The following is a 19,431-nucleotide window of genomic DNA, read 5'->3' as shown; positions in this document are numbered from 1 at the left end:
TATGCTTATGGTTATGCGCCTATGTAATTTTATGTGCTTCCACCTTTAGGGCCGCTTCGATCAAACTTAATCGTTGATTAAAGGGTTGCCAACATGACAAAATAATTCAGTGTGACCAATTGTATTTCTAACAATATACAGAGAGAAGCCAATTCGTATTAAGTTAGCCGGAAATTTTTCAGCCAACCAAAAATCTCCTTATGGAATCGTTTGTATTTCATATGAAGATGTTTGAAGTGTGATTAAAAACGTTTGTGAGTAATTAGAATAATTATAAAAAATTAATCATTTTTACAGTATGTAGTTAGCCAACATAACTAAATATTAAAAATTCTCCTTATGAATCGTTTGTATTTCGTATGAAGAGTTTTGAAGTATAATTAAAAAGGTTTGTGAGTCATTCGTTTAATTTTAATTAAATTTTTTTATATTGTGAAGTTAGCCGGAAGCTATATAAAATGGACGCCGTCCTGTGATTGGTCGATTTGCTTATGGTAAATACTAAAATTTTCTCATATGTACTGACTTTAAGTGTAAGCAAAACGAGCAAATTTATCTCTTTTGTAACTTTTAATCCATGACTAATTTATTATTAATTCCGCATAATCGCATAATATATCATGGATCGTGGATAAGCGTAGATAATTGAAATATGTTTTTCTACCAATAAATAAGTAAATCTTTTATAATTGTTTTATAATGTAGTCATCATTCAGAAAATGATCACAATTTGTGATTATGTATTTAATTGTTATTTTATATTCGCTTTCAAATAATAAACTATATAATAATAAAATTTATATAAAAAGATGGTAATATATGTAATCCAATTAATTATAATTGACAAAATAATTTCTTGTGAAAAAATAAAAGTAAAAAATATAGAAGAATTTTTTTTATAGCTTGTATAAAAAATCAGTTTTATGCTAAGTATATTATAATTTTCTGGACTGTAGTAATATTTAATATATAATTTTTGCTATATAAATATATATTTCTTCTTAATTGACAATAATTAACAAAGTAATCAATAATAATCAATAATAATTAACAAAAAAAATGATAACATAAAAGAATACCCAGATAGCACAGAGAATCCAAAAAGAATTTTTTTTGAATTCCATATTTTCAAAAAGAATTCTTTTTTCATCGCCATTTCTGTTCTAAAAGTATTCTTCAGAATTCCAAAAGAATTCACCTTTATGTCACCAATTGTGAGTCCTTTTTCGAATACAAAAGGAAATCTTTTTATATTCCATAACAATTCAAAATAGTATTCTATAAGAATTCGAAATAGTATTTTTTAAGAATTCGAAATAGTATTCTAACAGAGCTCCATAAGAGGTCGCTTTATTTTCTTTCTGGATTTGAAAATGGTTCTTGGAAAGGTTGTAAAGGATTCTTTTTGGATGCTTAAAATAAAATATATTTTGCGCTAAAAATATGTTTTATGGAAAAATGTATTTTATACGGTAAATGTATGTATATTATATAAATCTTTCTTTAATTCACTATATAAAAATACACTGCAACAAAAAATGACAATACGGAAAATGTAGTAAAATATTTGCATTATAGTAACAAACTGATTTATCGTATAAAATACATTATTCCATAAAATATATTTTTAACGCAAAATATATTTTAATTTATATTTCTTAATTTTAAAGAATGTCATACTTTGATTTTTATTACAAATTAAATATTACTTTTATTTAAAATGTATATGTTGTATATCTTTATACATTTTATATTCTTTGGTTTGAAAACTTAATTGTTTCTATTAATTATATCACTAATTTATTTAAAATATAAAATAATAAATATCTTTAATATATAAATGTTATTATAAAATAATAAGTAATATACTTTTTTTATCAAAACGACGTATCCAAATTAAAATAATACATTAACAGCAAAAAATTAAATACATTGAAAAGAACAATACATAATGACAATGTTCAAAATATTATAAAAAACTAAACATTATATAAATAAGAGAGTTAAGACACACAAAATAATCTTGAAAATATTTTGTAATAAAAACTTAGAATTGAAAACAAAATGTATGAATCAATCACTATATATATTATATATTATATTTTAATAAACTATGAAAGAAAAATTTTTATACCGTTATTGAAAAAGTAAAAGAAATCAATTTTTACTTTTTAATCGGTCACTAGCGTGCTGCAGCCACTTCTTTATAATTATTTCAATATCGTTTTTGGTAACGTTTTTTATTTTTGAAATAGTTTCTGTAAGAGAAAATTTTCTAATTAATTATATAGATATGACAAAAATAATTTAATATTAATATTTGAATATATTTATCCAATAAAAAATGATGATTTGAAAAAAATTGATATTTTTTTAATTAATATCGTTTATCACTGTATAAAAGCTGAAATATATGCAAACAAATTTACATAGCGCATAAAAATACGTATAAAGAAATTGACCATTTCTTTATGTAATATACTTATATACATATTATGTTATGCATCTATGCAAATTTATTTGGATATATCTTAAACATTATCTATATTAACTTACCGACAATAAGTTGGGAAATTAGGGTTTCTCGAAAGTTCCGCGTATTCTTTTGGCCAGACCAAGAATACTTCAAAGCTACCTCATTTGATATAAAAAAGCGTAATGTGGCTCTTGTACATTTGCCTGGATCTGATCCTCCAATCATTTTTATTTCATGAATCTGTAAAAACAGGCAACGATTATTATTATTATTATCATACTTTGAATATTGTACATACAGGAAATAACAAAAATGATTTCCTTACATATAATTTTTGTAGTTCCAAAGATGTAACAAGATTTTCTTCAAACTCTTCAAACTCTTGGACAGTTCTTAGAGGAAAATTAGGCAAAAGATTTTCTCCTTCATCTACTTGCATGTCTGTAGAACGATCTTTCAGTAAATTGATAATATGGTTCAACTTTGTATTGAGGCCCTTGTAATATTTTTGAAATCGCTCTTCTGTCATCGGTTCTGAAACTGTTATTATTAATTTAATATATATATTATTAATAGTGAATATTTTTGTATCGCTAGTAAATTAATAAATCAAAGAGTTGTTTGTATTTCGACCAATACTAGCCATTAATTTGTTTATTTATAACAACGTTTCGACCATCGGTTTTGGTCCTTTTCAAGTACAAAACTAAAATTATATACAAAGATTTACAATTAACGGTTTGCAATACCCACACAAAAGATAAGAAATACATACGTTGCAGTTATTATAATTAAAGTGGAGGACTCCTCATTCTTTAGATTTTCCACAGAAATTATTAACAACTTTGTCAAATTTGCAAAAGAGAAATCGTTGTGTCATGATGAAATTCAGTTAAACATATGAGCCTTTTTTAGTCTAGCAAGTTAAACGACCTTTATTATTTTGTCATAAGTGTTATAACACTTATGACAAAACACATAAGTGTATCTCAAAAAACACAATAGCATATGCAATAGTAAAAAATCTTATTTTATTGTTATATATAAATAGAGCAATTTTTCATTTGCCCAATAGCATAAAGTAAAAATTAATAACTTACACTGTGTACGATTGTGTTCTTGCACCTGGTGATTTTGTGCCGGGTAATCTTCCGCATTTCTTCTCCGATCTTCGGCAAGAACAAGATTCACGTTTGTTTCCAATTCAGCATTTGCAGCTGTAAGAACATTTCAATTTTCTAGATAAAAACTGAATATTTTATATGTACTTAAATAGCATAGTATCATAAAATTACATTTTTGGCTATCTCATTCTTAAAACCAAGAACACTTCGGAATACCAATCGATATAATAAGAATTCAGAGATTTCTAAAAATCAATCTTACTAATAAAATTAGTATAATTTTTGTAATTTTAATTTAATAATTTTTATATAATCTTTAAAATTTGTTATGAATTTAAGAATCTTACTTTAGAAACAATTGCATTTAGAGATTTTGTACTGGACTGGCTGCACAATTAATATATATTCGATTTTAAGAAGCAAATTGCTCACGGGATAAAGAATAAAAACACAAATTAGTAATAGCCATAATGAATGAATTAATGTATGTATATCTGGATTTTCTAAGCAGACGACTTACATGTCGTAGCTTCAATTCTACGTTGTTTTGAAGATCTAAGTAAATTTTCGATTGGCCTATTAACGTCTTCAACTTTTTCTATGCATGCTTTCTTCCTTGAATATGTCGATGCTGAAAAAATTGTAATGCAACTGTCAATATTAACTAAGATAAAAAATATATAAAATGTAAGACTTACTTTGTTTTTGCAAAATGGTATTTTCTGTACTTTTATGTACAAGTGTTGAATCCAAGTTTTCATCCTGGACAAAGGACTTTTCCAAAACGTTATTATTTTCAAATACTTCTGTTGATATAGATGAGCTTTCACATTCTAGAAATATATTAATTCATATAATATTCATATTTATGGAAAAATCACATGCAATTAAAGATAAATATAAATATATATGTATTTCACATATAATTTACCTAACATATTTGTTTCATTTCTCTCTTGTAAATCTAACGATAGTGTATTTGTCAAAAAAGTTTTATGTTGATCAAAATTTTGTTGCTCATAATGAGATGGTGGTAGCCGAACTGAGCTTGTAGCACATTTATCTTTACATCTTTCGGTTTCTGCAAAATACAAAATATTTCGTTATATATATTTGTTTTCCTGTATTTGAAAATAATTGTATTATACATAAACGACATTACCTTGCTCTTCTTCTGATGTATCGTCATAAAATGCTGGCTTTTTTTTATGACGTTTCTTTTCTGCTTCATTTAAGAGAGGTTTTGTGCATATATCATCAGTATCATCATTCGTCGATGCATTAATACAATGCTCTTCTATTTGATTAGCTATATGAATAGTCTCTGCAAAATAATTAATTTTTTATTAATGATTTGTATAGTTAGTTAATATTTTATAAATATTTAATATTGATAAAAACGAACCAAAAGGTCCTAGACGTTTACGGCATTCATACGTAAGCCAGTCAGATTTTGGTTGTAGATTATGCATTTTATGCTTATTAAATTTAACGTGTTTTGGGGGCCAAAAAATTTCGTTTGATTCTACATTTATCCAATTTTCTGGTACGAGATTACAAAAGTCGTCAAAAAATACCACGTAATACTGCATCTGCAAATTTGTGAATCAACATCACCTCAATTAATATGTAATAGAGGCATAGCGTAAGTGGTATTTTCGTATGTCACTAGAAATCCTTTGCGGCTTATGCATTGTGCAGGCCACATATGTACAGGTGACAGATTTTCGATTTTGTATATATTTAAGTTACTTGAAGAACACGGATAATTTAAAATATCGTTTTTCTGTAGAAATTGACGACCAAGAATAACAATCACATTTTCTATTAATCCAATATGCTTGATCATCACGATTGTTGCATCAGTCAGGAAGCAACAGTTGTCCGGCCTCTTATTCGATAACATAAAATTGCGAAATTGTAGAATTTTGTGCTCGCTGTGGCAACCCAAAGGAAGTTCTGACACAATTGGATATTTGAGTAGAGGATACTTCACAATTTTTGGATTCTTCTCTTGCAGATGTTGATTGCAATTGTTCTCTTCACTCAATCGTCGATGAATTTGTTGCAAGGGATTTGCATGTTTTCGTAATATTCGCTTTAATATTTGCATATGATTTTCAAAATCAAAAGCACTATATGAATCTAATGGACCATACATCTTTACATCTTCATTTAGATGAATAAGATAGTGAAAATTACTTGTAACATATTGCTCTCCATACAATTTTTTAAATTCTTGTACGAAATAAATGAGCAGTTCTTTAGCATAAGCATTGTTTCTGTTACAGTCTCGAGGGTCGCACAATATTCGTATAGCACAATTTAAACTATTAAAGTGAATTAAATATTCTTCAGGAAGAAAATTTTGTAAGATTATCGGTCCAAGGTATAGTAAGAAAAATCGAAATTCAGTGCCTTTCCAATGACATAACTCCTGCAAACCTCGAGGTTTTCTGTTAAAATCTTTTGGCACCCATTGTGCGACTACAACTAATGAATCTGATAATTTTTGCACAGCTTGAGAACTAAACTTTGGACGTCGACGATTATCTAACCAGCTCATTAACAGGGATTTCATGACACCCAACAATACCACGTGCAAAAAGTCCAACGGAAATTGTTTTACCATATCGATAGGTAACGATTCAAACGGCGAAACTGCAATATGGTGTTCTTCATTCATTCTACTTCTGAAGGTATCGTCTGTTCGTAGTGGTGCTGATTCGGAAAGAAAAACCATTCGATCTCTAAACTCTCCTTCCACAATACATTTGTCGCAACTGAAGTATCCATTAAACTGCTTAGTACATTTAACGTAAGACCGTGCAGGACTGTCACAAATTATGCATCGTAAAGTAACCTGGAATCTTTTTCCATCTGTGACAATTCCTCCATTTTGTAACTGTTCGTATTCATTTATAAACGGTCTCAGATAGTTGTGAACTGAAGATGGTTTATTATTACCATGATAAATTCCAATAACAAATGGCGTATTCAAAGAGCTGTGAACACGTTTTCCTAATATAGGCCATAAACATGTTTTAGAAGATTTCGCTATGGGTAAACCATCGATATTTATATCAAACATAAATCCCGTTTCATCAATATAAGTTGAATCACATAGCTGGTTTTCGATTATTGTTTTTAATCCATAATGAAGATATTCTCCAGGTGGACAAGGACTAATTTTTAAATTAGAAGTTCGAGGAGTTCGTAACAGAGTTCGAGAATCTTGAGGCAAATTATTAAATCCTGCCTTTCTAAGCAGTTTTAAAAGGCGATTTAAATGTATGTGTTTAATTTGAGAATCAACCGCAAACAATTGTAATTCTTCAATAAAATTAAAAGCGTTTTTTTCATCAAAATTATCTTCTTCGGCTTCCTCTTCTGAATCGGTATTACATCTATCATGTAATATTATTTCTTGTATAATATTATCTTCGTCATTCAACTCGTTCTCAATATCAATGTTACTTTCTATGGTATTATGTATGCCTCCAGATTCAATATTGGGTTGAAGATTATTTTTTCTTTCACATATCCTTTGTCTGACGTAAAAACTATGTATCATCTTCAGATTGCAGCTTATTTGCTAATTGTACAGATGAATTATGAAGATCATGCATATCTGCTTTCGATTGGGCAGCCAGTCGACGAAAAATCTGTCTTTTCGAAAGATTGGAGTATTTTTTTCGATTTGGCATTTTCCTGGCACTATAATTTTTTTTTAAATTTTATTATTGTAAAATACCCTCAAATAGCAAAAAGTAGGAAAGAAAATATAAGCCAGATAGCTTACACAAAACCTCAATGTCAAAACTCAACAACTTCAATAATCAGATATTAGGATCTTATACGGTGCGTTATTGATAAGGCTTTAACTTTACTCTGTTTCGTCTTCCTCAACGAACAACGTAAACACGAGTGCCATATAAACAATACATTAGTCGTTATTATAATTAACCGACACAAACGTCTTTTTAAAACGTATGCGAGATATAAAGCTTTGTTAAAAAAGTATAAGCTTTGTTAAAAAAATATAAAAATAATTAATTGTAAAATAACTATAATTGGGAGAAAATTTTTATATCTCTTTACCTTGAAAGTATGCTATCAATTTTGGAAAAATGTAGAGCAAATGTAGATCTATTCCTATTCTACAATTCCAAAAATCAAGAGTGCAGGTTTCTGCAACATAAAAAGAATTTCATATAAAAACAAGAATTTTAAGAAATATATATAGATAATAAATATAATTTAAATATAATTTATATATATATTTGTTCATTCATATAAAAAATTTGGATACAGTAATATTATATATATAATATATATTATAATTGTAGATATCAAGGGGTCTTGTTCTCTCTCTCTCTCTCTCTCTCTCTCTCTCTATATATATATATATATATATATATATATATATATATTATTTTCCATTATTATAGCCTTTGTTATTTTATTGCCAGATTTATACACCTATTGCTAGTGCGGTAGACCCCTTGGTAGAGAGGTTATGTTCGTATGCTGATAATCCTTTGCAAAATACTAGCAACATGGATAAAAATTGTAAAATCAAATATACAACTGATCACATATACACAACTAATGGTATATAAAATAGTAGATTTATTAAATAAATAGATTGAGACGAATCACATAAACTGGTAGTCCGCAGGAATACACAAGCTGTGTTCTGATATTCACTGCCAGTATGTCATGTATATATACTATAAATTTTCAATATTGGCAGTGAATATCGGAACGCAATTATATAGTAATAATCACGAAAAACCATTAGGCACTTACCGTATATATTAACCGATAAGATCAGGGACAACCTCTCCTCGAACGATCACACACAAAACCACATGAACCACAAAAGATGCGTATAGCTATCCGCGCGCCTTCTTCGCACGAGTAAAAAAGCTGACGCTCATTAACCAATCAGACTGTCGCCTGATATAATATTTTAAGACTTTCTTTATAACAACTTTAGAACAACTTTAGAACTTAAATTTAATTCTATAAAAAGTCAAAAGATATACTTGTATAGAATCCTTTTTAAAGTACCAAAAAAAACTTCTTTTGAATTCTTTTTTGAATAAATTACGGTAATTCATAACGAATTTGAATGTCGAATCCTTTTTGAACTCATTTCGACTAAATTATGTAAATTCATAACGAACTTGAATATTGAATCCTTTTTCAACTCATTTCGAACAGATTACGCGAATTCTTAAAGAATTAGGAAAAGTGAATTCTTTTGGAACTCATAATGATAATAGGTCTGTTCTTTATAGCTGAACTGGCTGCACTTGGCTGCACTAGTTCAGAGGTTATCTCTTTCCTCCCAATGTAGAGTAAAAAGGATAACCTCTGAACTAGTGCAGCCCAGTGTAGCCAGTTCAGCTATAAAGAACAGACCTCATCTGTGCTATCTGCTAAAAATGTGCGCTTATATATATTTGAAAATACAAAAAAAGACTTACTTCCGATAAGGCATGGGCAATTTTCAAGTTTTCAGATGCAAAAATAATAAAATCTACAGAGATATCTATTTTTGCTCTTACAACATCAGCAATGGATTCATATTGATATATGCCATCTCCTCTCTCTCGCATTTTGATGTAAGCCTTCCGATATTCTATGACTTAACTCAGCCGATCTTACTATCTGTAGAAATAGATTTTATATCAGAAATATATATTTATATAGCAAAAATTATATATTAAATATTACTACAGTCCAGAAAATTATAATATACTTAGCATAAAACTGATTTTTTATACAGGCTATAAAAAAATTCTTCTATATTTTTTACTTTTATTTTTTCACAAGAAATTATTTTGTCAATTATAATTAATTGGATTACATATATTACCATCTTTTTATATAAATTTTATTATTATATAGTTTATTATTTGAAAGCGAATATAAAATAACAATTAAATACATAATCACAAATTGTGATCATTTTCTGAATGATGACTACATTATAAAACAATTATAAAAGATTTACTTATTTATTGGTAGAAAAACATATTTCAATTATCTACGCTTATCCACGATCCATGATATATTATGCGATTATGCGGAATTAATAATAAATTAGTCATGGATTAAAAATTACAAAAGAGATAAATTTGCTCGTTTTGCTTACACTTAAAGTCAGTACACATAAGAAAATTTTAGTATTTACCATAAGCAAATCGACCAATCACAGGACGGCGTCCATTTTATATAGCTTCCGGCTAACTTCACAATATAAAAAAATTTAATTAAAATTAAACGAATGTCTCACAAACATTTTTAATTATACTTCAAAACTCTTCATACGAAATACAAACGATTCATATGGAGAATTTTTAATATTTAGTTATGTTGGCTAACTACATACTGTAAAAATGATTAATTTTTTATAATTATTCTAATTACTCACAAACGTTTTTAATCACACTTCAAACATCTTCATACGAAATACAAACGATTCCATAAGGAGATTTTTGGTTGGCTGAAAAATTTCCGGCTAACTTAATACGAATGGCCAGTTCAGATATAAAGGACAGATCTATGATAATGTTATAATATATAGAAGTCTATAAATCTGACATATAATAATTGGAAAAAAATTAAAAATTTCGATTAAATAGGCTAACTTCATATTGATACTTATTTTCTTAATAATAATTAAAATAACAACGAACAAATATTAAAATCAGGCCAACAAAACAAACAAATAATTAATAATTAATTGCAATTGTTAAAAGTTTGAAAAATTAATTTTAATTGTCTACCTTCACAAAGTTGTCTCTAATGGCCATCACACATGAAATTCCATAAGCACGTAAGACGTAAACGTAAGGAAATCGACCAATCACGGTCAAGTATTAGCCCCTCCAAGGGATCAAAACTCGACCGCGATTGGTCGATTTCCTTACGCTTATGTCTTACGTGCTTATGGAATTTCATGTGCGAAAGCCTTTAAAGCCGGGAGCACAGGCTTTTGCATAGGCACATAACCATAAGCATAAGGAAATTGATTGGTCCACAAGTATATGCATAAGGAAATGAACGAATCAATTTTTTTATGCTTATGGTTATGCGCTTTTGCAAAAATTTGTGCACCCCGCTTTAGACAATCTGAAAAAAATACGTATAGCCGCAAATCCTATGCAAGAAATTAATCCACACGTAATACTATATGTTAAACATAATAATGCTCCGTAAGAAAGAGATAATTTAAGTTTCGTACATTTGTTTTCTATTTTTTTTTCTTAATTTTTATTTTCTTCTATTTCTGTTTCTTTATGATTATATATATATGTAAAGTACTTTTATTGATTCATTGTGATGACATTATAATAATTTGAAAATGTATATATAAAACAAGAAAGAAAAATTAAAAAATAATAGTTTTTCTGCAGATATTTAAATAATTAAATAATTATTTATAAGCTTCTCTAGTATATATCTTTAGTTATTACCAATTCTGCTGATATTTAGTAAGCAACGAATAATTACAATAAAAATTACAGAAATTTCATCATTTTTAGTTTTAAGGCACATGAAAATTTCCAAGTCCAGAGGGGTTGAAATTACTCCTAAAATCATTGGCACTTCTCTACCGCAAATTCTTCTTCTAAAAATATAAAATTTCCATAATATAAATTATATGAACAATATTACATTTTAATGGAGGGTACCCGATTGATCACGTCGCCAATTGGCCAATTCAAAATAGGACTCTCTGATTGATTAATCGTTGCTGGTTACCTTAGGCACAGGTCGATATAATTGGCTGTGATCAATCGCAACGTGGTCAAACGGGATACTCCCTATTTTAATGTATAAACTAAGTTTCTTTATTATCTATAGAGTTTTTCAAATTTAAGATGAGAAACAATCTAATAGCTTTTATAACAAAATATCTCTTATTTTTATATGCAATTTACCCATACGGCACCTTTTATTGCAATTATATATTAAATACGTAATAATATTGCATTTACATTACATTTTATTATACAGGGTGACCCATTTTAACTTAGGCAGCCAAATAACTCGAAAAATAAGCAAGATAGAGAAAAATGTTTTAGACAAAAGTTGTATGGTTTCGAGGGGGCCATAAGATGGTATCATTGGTTTGACCTTGAAGAGTCATTTGAAGGTCACGTGAAGGTCACTTCAATTTTTTTAAATGGAACATCCTATATATTTTTGTACATTCTTGTAGCTCATCTCGAGAGCTTTCCAAAACACTATAATTAAATACATTTTCGTTAAGTACTTTTTGAGTTATGAGGCTTGAAATAATTTCTTAATTTTACATAAACCGTAAAATATCTTGTAAAATATTCATTTTTCGATTACCTTACCTTAATAGTTTTATGTACAAAATAATGAGAGGAATCAATTGGTGTAAAGAAAACACATAGTTGTTTCGAAGAAAAAATATGTAATTTGCAATTAACAATTCCATATTTTTTCTTAAAAACAACTATGTGTTTTCTTTACACCAATTGATTCCTCTCATTATTTTGTACATAAAAGTATTAAGGTAAGATAATCGAAAAATGAATATTTTACAAGATATTTTACGGTTTATGTAAAATTAAGAAATTATTTCAAGCATCATAACTCAAAAAGTACTTAACGGAAAGGTACTTAATTATAGTGTTTTGGAAAGCTCTCGAAATAAGCTACAAGAATGTATAAAAATATATAGGGTATTCCATTTAAAAAAATTGAAGTGACCTTCACGTGACCTTCAAATGACTCTTCAAGGTCAAACCAATGATACCATCTTATGGCCCCCTCGAAACCATACAACTTTTGTCTAAAACATTTTTCTCTATCTTGCTTATTTTTCGAGTTATTTGGCTGCCTAAGTTAAAATGGGTCACCCTGTATATGAAATATAACGTGTTAAATACGGAATTAATTCAATATGTTTGATGTATCCAAGTGAAAATACATATGTAATACATAGCAGGTATACTACGCATATTATATAAATATTTATGTATCAAACACGTAGTTGATACATATTGGACAAAATGTAATAATATATCATAAGATGGTGCATCGTAGTAGCATCATTAACCTGCAAAAACCTGATAAACGGAAAGTCGAGCACGTTTCTGCATAATCGTAATCGCGGTGATCAGATATTAAAGTATAAGTGTTGATTATATATGTGAAAAATAATTTAGTGAGTCAAAGGTAAGTTTTTTATATTTTGTAATGATTAGAATTTCCATACGGTTGTAACTGTACAATATTAATGCGTATTTGATTATGATTGTGTTATTTTTCTAGGTTACATATAATAAATAATTTTGTATATAATGGATAAAAAAATAAGTAACCGTGATATTTCTTCGCGGCACAAGAGACGATTAGCACAAAAAGAGACGGAAATAGATTATTTCTTGCTAGAATCGTCAAGCAGTGGTGTGACAGATTTTGGACCATTGGGCGAATGCATAAAAAAATGTCGAATTGAAAATGATCAATCATCATCAGTTTCAACATCATCTTCTCCTAGTAATGATCAATTGCCAAACTTTAGTGACAATAATAATGAAGAAGAATATTCGGATGAAGTACATAACACAGAAGTAGTCACAGACGACGAAGATTTTATTGATATTGAAGAACGAGAAGAAATGCAACCTTTATCATTAGACTCTGACGATTCGAGTGACAATGCAGGTGATAATATGAACATTGATGATAAAAGTATGGATAATGAATTGTTGTGCAATCTTCGAAATTGGTCTTTTGAGTATAAAATTAGACATAATGCAATTAATGCTCTTATGGAAATTCTGAGGCATGCTCTACATTCACAATTCAAAACTTTACCAAAGAATGCAAGAGTGCTTCTAAAAACACCTAAGCAACCTGCTGAAATAGTTGCATTAGCTGGAGGATCGTATTACCACTTTGGTCTATCGAACACTTTGGAAGTATTCCTGCAACATTATAAAAGTATGTCTTTGAAGGTATCTGAAATTAATTTATTAATTAATATAGATGGTTTGCCAATATCCAGATCATCGCCAAGTAGTTTCTGGCCAATATTACTTTCAGATGATATTTCAAACCAAGTGCATATAGTCGGGCTGTTTTATGGTCGAAAGAAACCAAACAATGCCAATGAATACTTACAACCATTTGTGAAAGAATTAATACCATTAGTACAGAGAGGATATCATTCAGACCTATTAAACTGTAATATTAAAGTTAATGTTAAGGCCATTATTTGCGATGCTCCAGCAAAATCTTTCATTTTAAATATTAAAGGACATAATGGCTATTCGAGCTGTACTAAATGTACCATTTATGGAGATTACGTTAACTCCAAAATGTGCTTTCCTTATGAAAAAAGATCAAGTGCACTCAGAACTGATGAAGGATTTATACGTCAAATAGACTCTGATTATCATCAAGGAGAACCCACAATTTTGCTCTCTGTGCCTCATTTAGGATTAGTGTCGAATATTGCTCTTGACTATATGCACTTGATTTGTTTGGGTATTGTAAAAAAAATGATATTGTTGTGGATGAATGGACCACTAGCTGTTCGCATTAAGCGTCGTCTACAATGAGATTTTAAGGAGACTTAAGGCATAAGACTTAAGAAATTGACCAATCACAGTCGAGTATTAAGAGAATACTCGACTGTGATTGGTCAATTTCTTAAATCTTACGCCTTAAGTCTCCTTAAAATCTCATTGTAGACGACGCATTAGTGTGCAAGCAAAAGATAATATTTCGCAAGCACTTATTAATTTAAGAAGTGCTGTGCCTAAAGAATTTTCAAGACCCCTGGCAAAAATGAGACGTTTGTTTGGCGTTTACATGAACGTTTGTGGAAGTTCGTCGAGAGTTTAAAAACGATTAGTAAAGAGTTTGTAGAACAAAAATTGCAACACTGCAGCGTTTAAAAGACGTTTGTACGTTATAGCGTAAACGTAAACGTTTGAAAAGTCTGAGTAAACTCTGTACACGAAGATGTATCAACGTTTACTGAACGTACTCTGAAAAATGTTACCTCAGCATTGCAAAACTTTCATCTAACATTATATAAAGAGTTTGTAGAACAAAAATTGCAACACTGCAGCGTTTGATAAGCATTCAAAACCCAACAGCGTTATGTAAGTGCTCTTACAAAGTTTGAAAAGCATATAAACTCTCAGAAAACCCTCACTCAACGGTTGTTAACGCTTTATAAAGTTTCTTATTTTCGCCAGGGACGACCTCGAAGTTTAAATGAAATAGCATACTGGAAAGCCACAGAATTTAGGCAATTTTTACTTTACACTGGACCTATTGTTTTAAAAACAGTTTTAAATAGAAACGTATATACAAACTTTTTGACTTTGCATGTAGCTATATCAATACTCATCAGTCCAGTGCTAAAAATAAAAATAATGTAGATTATGCAGAAAAACTGTTGCAACATTTTGTAGATTCATTTCAGAAAATTTATGGCAAGGAATACATGTCTCATAATGTACATAATTTATTACATCTCTCTAATGAAGTTCGACAATTTGGACCACTTGATTCCTTTAGTTCGTTTAGATTTGAAAACTTTTTACAAATTTTAAAAAGTTTTCTGCGTAAAGCAGAGAAACCACTGCAGCAAGTTATACGACAATACACAGAAAGAAGGCAAAATCGATATGAGAGCATGAATAATAAATCATTACATTCACTTTATAAATTAGAATTAAAAGCAAGACATGTTAATGGTATATTGGCAAATGAAATTCGAGATATTGTTGAATCGCAATACAAAAAACTAATATTATTAGGAAATTATGAAGTCGACTGCAATAATGAAGCAAATAATTGTATCATGACAAAAGGTGGAAACTTAATGACAGTTAAGAACATCGTGAAATGTACCAATAATACAATATATATTGTTGGTTATCAACTGAGAAAAACAGATATTTTATATTCACGACCATTTGCATCAGAGAATCTGGATATTAATGCTGTTGAAGAAATAAATAGTAATGTGATATATTGTCCTTTGCATGAAATACAGGGAAAGATGTGGAAAATTAAATTTAATTCAAAATTGTATGTCATTCCTATTCGGCACGTTTGTGGACAATAAAATAACTTTTAAAATGTAATATATAACATATAATCTAACAATATAAACACAATATAAAATAAATAAATTAAAAAAAATAAATATTATAACGCGATAATTGCAAAAATGAACAGCAAGAATTAAACTTTAATATTTAATTATATGTTCGCAATAAAACTGTCATTATAAATTTACACACACACATATGCTATTATACATAATTAATGGTTCTATACGCTGCATTGTTCATAGTGAAAAGAAATTATTTTTTATTTTCTATTTTTCCATCGTAACATGATTGACAACATTCTGGTTTTAATAAATCGATATTTCGTTAGTTGGTTATCGACTTATCGATCGACTCACGATTATAATTAACTTCGTTGCTTTCATCCGACTAACGTGCAATTTACGTGTGCTGGTTTGCATGCTATTTGTCTGCATTACTCATCAAGTGGCAATAAAGGAAAAAGTTATATATAAACGTAATCAAGAAAATTTGCATTTGTGACTATTCGACACGATACTTGTCCATATTCATTCACATTCGTCTGTGCATTCGTCTCATCAACACTCAAGATTTTGTAGAAAGGTATATTTAAAATATAACACATCTAAATAACTTCAAAATTTAATTAAAATTAACTAAACTTTATGTATATGTAATATTGCATGTCACTATTTTTAATAAAACTAATTGTATATAATAAATTGTGATTAATTTTTGCAGGTTATGTGTTCTCTGTTTTAAACATTTTACACCGTGGTTTCCAATACTTCTAATACACTTATTGGATATGGCTGAATCGAGGTGCGAGCAATTTTCTTCCCAAAAAACAAGAAAAGAATCTTCCTTACAGGTAATATATAGAAATGCACATGACTGTAATATATTTATTGTCAATAAATTAATTCATTATTATACATATTTTTTGTTGGTAGTTTCCAGAAAACTTCTATGTAGTTCAATTCCATGACGGGCTAGCACTAGTCCCTAATAACTGGTTGCAAGAATCTATTAAAAAGCAACAGGTTTGCTTCTATCCAAATTATGATGTGAAAAAGAGGCTGAATAAGGCTACGGAATAAAGAACTACCGGATTTAAAAAATGTAAAAGCTGGCTGGGCAATGTATGATGTTCTACACATTTTTGCTTCAGCAGGTATATTTACAATTATTTATTAAAACTCGTTTATCCTTGTGTTAAAAAAATTTTTTTTTCTTGGCAATATTGATCCAATAAATAAAATTAAAGTAATGTAAACAAGAGTCTATATTAATGATATTTAATAAATGAAATTAAAAGTTACTTTTGTTGACTTTATTGGATCGATTCATTGAACTGCTATTGCATAAAACAAAGAATTAATTCCATTTGAAAACTTAAATATTTTCTTAATATCAAGCTATCGACATATAATTCACACTACTCTTAATTGTCTATGTTTTGTATTTATAATTGTCAATATATAATTGTCATTGTTATATTCAGATACTTTTGAACGAGGCCAAGAAAAGTTAAGGATGGCCGAAAATATATCCGACATAAATACTGAAGATGAAGAAAGTATTAAACAAACACGTCATGACAGAGCTACTGCAAAAAATTTTACATCATCTGATGATGAATCTTCTGGTACAGAAGTGGATCTACTGTCTCCTTTACCGATCCGAAGGAATTTTCTGGATCACAACAATTGTTTCATTCGGAAAAGTCTGCACAGATTTTGGCAACCTTTGAAAATCCAATCATTGCACCCGAAAAAGTCAAAATGGTTCAAATTGAAAAGAAAAAGCAGATTATTCATCAACAAGAAACTGAAATGATCACTAAACATAAGAAAAAAGAGATAGAAAATAAAAATCAAGATTTTAACGATAAAGATAATGTTCATTTCATTGATGAATATGAAGAGTTAACAAATAAAAATAATGAAGATCAATCTCAAAAAGGTAAAAAGGATTAAATTTATGGTAATGACTTTTAAATACAATATTTTAAAATATAATTCATGATATTTTAATTTTTAGTATTGAAAGAAATTTTAAAAAAAGTTAATCGCATCCTGGTTGAAGTAACATACATTGATAGAAGGCTCAATAGATTGGAGAATAAAATAACAGACCAAACCATTAGAAATCAAGAAAATAATATAAATGAAGAAGCTTTTACATTCAACACTATTTCATCGATTAATGAGCTGCAACTTTTTGAAGAAAATTTAAAAAATGAAGAGTTTTTCGTGAAAATGGTAAATGTCTATTTTTACTTTTAATAATTATAATTATTAATAATACTTTATATTTATAATTTATATTATTTATAATTATTAAATAATTATGTGAATGATTATATATAGTCGTTTGATATATATATATACCATTCTGTATATTTTTCATATTTACATATTTACAAATTTTATTTTTTATTTTAATAATTTACATATTTCAAATTATTTTAGAGAGACTTTTTGAAATTGGAAGGCGGGACAAATTTACAAGATATGATAAAAAACATTTTCAAAACATTAATAAAGGATGACATATTAATGTCATACAGTTGGAAAGGAGCTCGAGGAAAAACTACATTTCGCAATTTTAAAATCGTTAATTTAATTATGGGTAAGACTTCAAGTATACGTCGTTATAGTTGTTTTTTGAAATTAACAATTGTTATGATGATAATGTTTATAGTATTATATGTACAGTATTATAAATTGATATACTATATATGTATTTGTAGCTGTTGTTCGATTACATGATATCAATTCAACCGAAGAAATAATAACAAAACTCATGAACAATTGAATTGTTCAAGCTCCTGCACGTGTTCGCAGAATTGCGTAAGTATTATATTTATTTTTATAAATATTAATATTTATTATAAAAATCGAATATTAATTGAGGTGCTTTTTTAAATGTAATTTGTCTCTAATAATCCTTTATAACATTCATTGTATTCATTATTCATTGTTTTTTTATTCAAAATAATATTCAAACAAATATTAAAAGATTTGAAAGATTCCTTGTAATTATATGTATATTTTATAGAAACGCCTTTCTTTTTTGTCTTTATTATATTTCTATATTTAACAACAATATTACATATTAAACATTAAATTTATTGATTGTTTCAGAGACAAAGAAAAAAACCGAACTGATCAAACTGATCAACATCAAGAGTGATGAAATGATATTAAAATAACTACTATATATACTGATATATATATATATATAGACTGATATGATGTGATATTAAAATAACTACTATATACTGCATGATATTATATATGGATATATAGACTGATATGTGATATTAAAATAACTACTATATACTGATATTATATACTGATATATAGACTGATATGATGTGATATTAAAATACTATTATAACTAAAATATAGTGTCAAAAATGTTATAGAAAAATATATATATATTTTATAAAAATATATTATATATTAAATATATAATATTAAAAATAAATAAGTTAATAAGAAAATAATTAAAAAAAGTTTATATCTTATTTAGTTTTAAAAATAAATTTTTTCCAGCAAGCGACACAGACAGTGTTACACAGAATCATTCTATCTTTGTTCATTGGTATTGAAAAAAGATAGAATAATACTCTGCGTAATATTATGTTTGTATCGCTTGCTGGAAAACGCTCTGGGTATCGATTGTGTAACTTTTTCTAAAGCGAAAACGTGAA

General features: G+C 28.0%; 2 protein-coding genes and 1 pseudogene across 7 annotated transcripts; 2 read left to right on the top strand and 1 right to left on the bottom strand.

Moving 5' to 3' along the window:
• Window positions 1–1,753: 1,753 nt before the first annotated feature.
• Window positions 1,754–8,849, bottom strand: LOC145962871 (uncharacterized). Of its 4 annotated transcripts, XM_083084276.1 has the most exons (11): window positions 8,413–8,546; window positions 7,702–7,791; window positions 5,006–5,192; window positions 4,763–4,924; window positions 4,532–4,681; window positions 4,299–4,433; window positions 4,121–4,231; window positions 3,577–3,693; window positions 2,802–3,016; window positions 2,557–2,716; window positions 1,754–2,258 (listed from the first exon to the last, which is right to left on the bottom strand). In XM_083084276.1, the coding sequence occupies exons 3-11, from the start codon at window positions 5,190–5,192 to the stop codon at window positions 2,158–2,160; spliced, it is 1,338 nt and encodes a 445-aa protein (XP_082940402.1). In that variant the 5' UTR covers window positions 7,702–7,791; window positions 8,413–8,546; the 3' UTR covers window positions 1,754–2,157. The 4 variants fall into 4 exon arrangements, with proteins under 4 accessions (XP_082940402.1, XP_082940400.1, XP_082940399.1 ...); XM_083084274.1 differs by lacking the exons at window positions 1,754–2,258; window positions 2,557–2,716; window positions 2,802–3,016; ... (3 more) ...; window positions 4,532–4,681; window positions 4,763–4,924 and adding an exon at window positions 7,403–7,500 and having other exon boundaries at window positions 5,048–7,317; window positions 8,413–8,849; XM_083084273.1 differs by lacking the exons at window positions 1,754–2,258; window positions 2,557–2,716; window positions 2,802–3,016; ... (3 more) ...; window positions 4,532–4,681; window positions 4,763–4,924 and having other exon boundaries at window positions 5,048–7,317; window positions 8,413–8,849.
• Window positions 8,850–12,571: 3,722 nt separating this feature from the next.
• LOC145962960 (uncharacterized) lies at window positions 12,572–16,580 on the top strand. Of its 2 annotated transcripts, XM_083084489.1 has the most exons (4): window positions 12,572–12,828; window positions 12,925–13,599; window positions 15,432–16,313; window positions 16,452–16,580. In XM_083084489.1, the coding sequence occupies exons 2-3, from the start codon at window positions 12,954–12,956 to the stop codon at window positions 15,740–15,742; spliced, it is 957 nt and encodes a 318-aa protein (XP_082940615.1). In that variant the 5' UTR covers window positions 12,572–12,828; window positions 12,925–12,953; the 3' UTR covers window positions 15,743–16,313; window positions 16,452–16,580. The 2 variants fall into 2 exon arrangements, with proteins under 2 accessions (XP_082940615.1, XP_082940613.1); XM_083084487.1 differs by lacking the exons at window positions 15,432–16,313; window positions 16,452–16,580 and having other exon boundaries at window positions 12,925–14,257.
• LOC145963243 (uncharacterized) lies at window positions 16,519–19,143 on the top strand (annotated as a pseudogene). Its single transcript, XR_014436104.1, has 7 exons — window positions 16,519–16,581; window positions 16,664–16,884; window positions 17,215–17,675; window positions 17,754–17,974; window positions 18,185–18,344; window positions 18,466–18,565; window positions 18,860–19,143. The product of XR_014436104.1 is annotated as an uncharacterized LOC145963243 (transcript).
• The last annotated feature ends 288 nt before the right edge of the window (window positions 19,144–19,431 follow it).

Source organism: Camponotus vicinus, unplaced genomic scaffold (genome assembly GCF_025532165.1).
Source record: "Camponotus vicinus isolate PSW18456_S1 unplaced genomic scaffold, iyCamVici1.0 SCAF_12, whole genome shotgun sequence".
NCBI lineage: Eukaryota > Metazoa > Arthropoda > Insecta > Hymenoptera > Formicidae > Camponotus > Camponotus vicinus.
The sequence above is the reverse complement of the archived record's forward strand: the minus strand, read 5'-3'. Positions and strand labels throughout refer to the sequence as shown.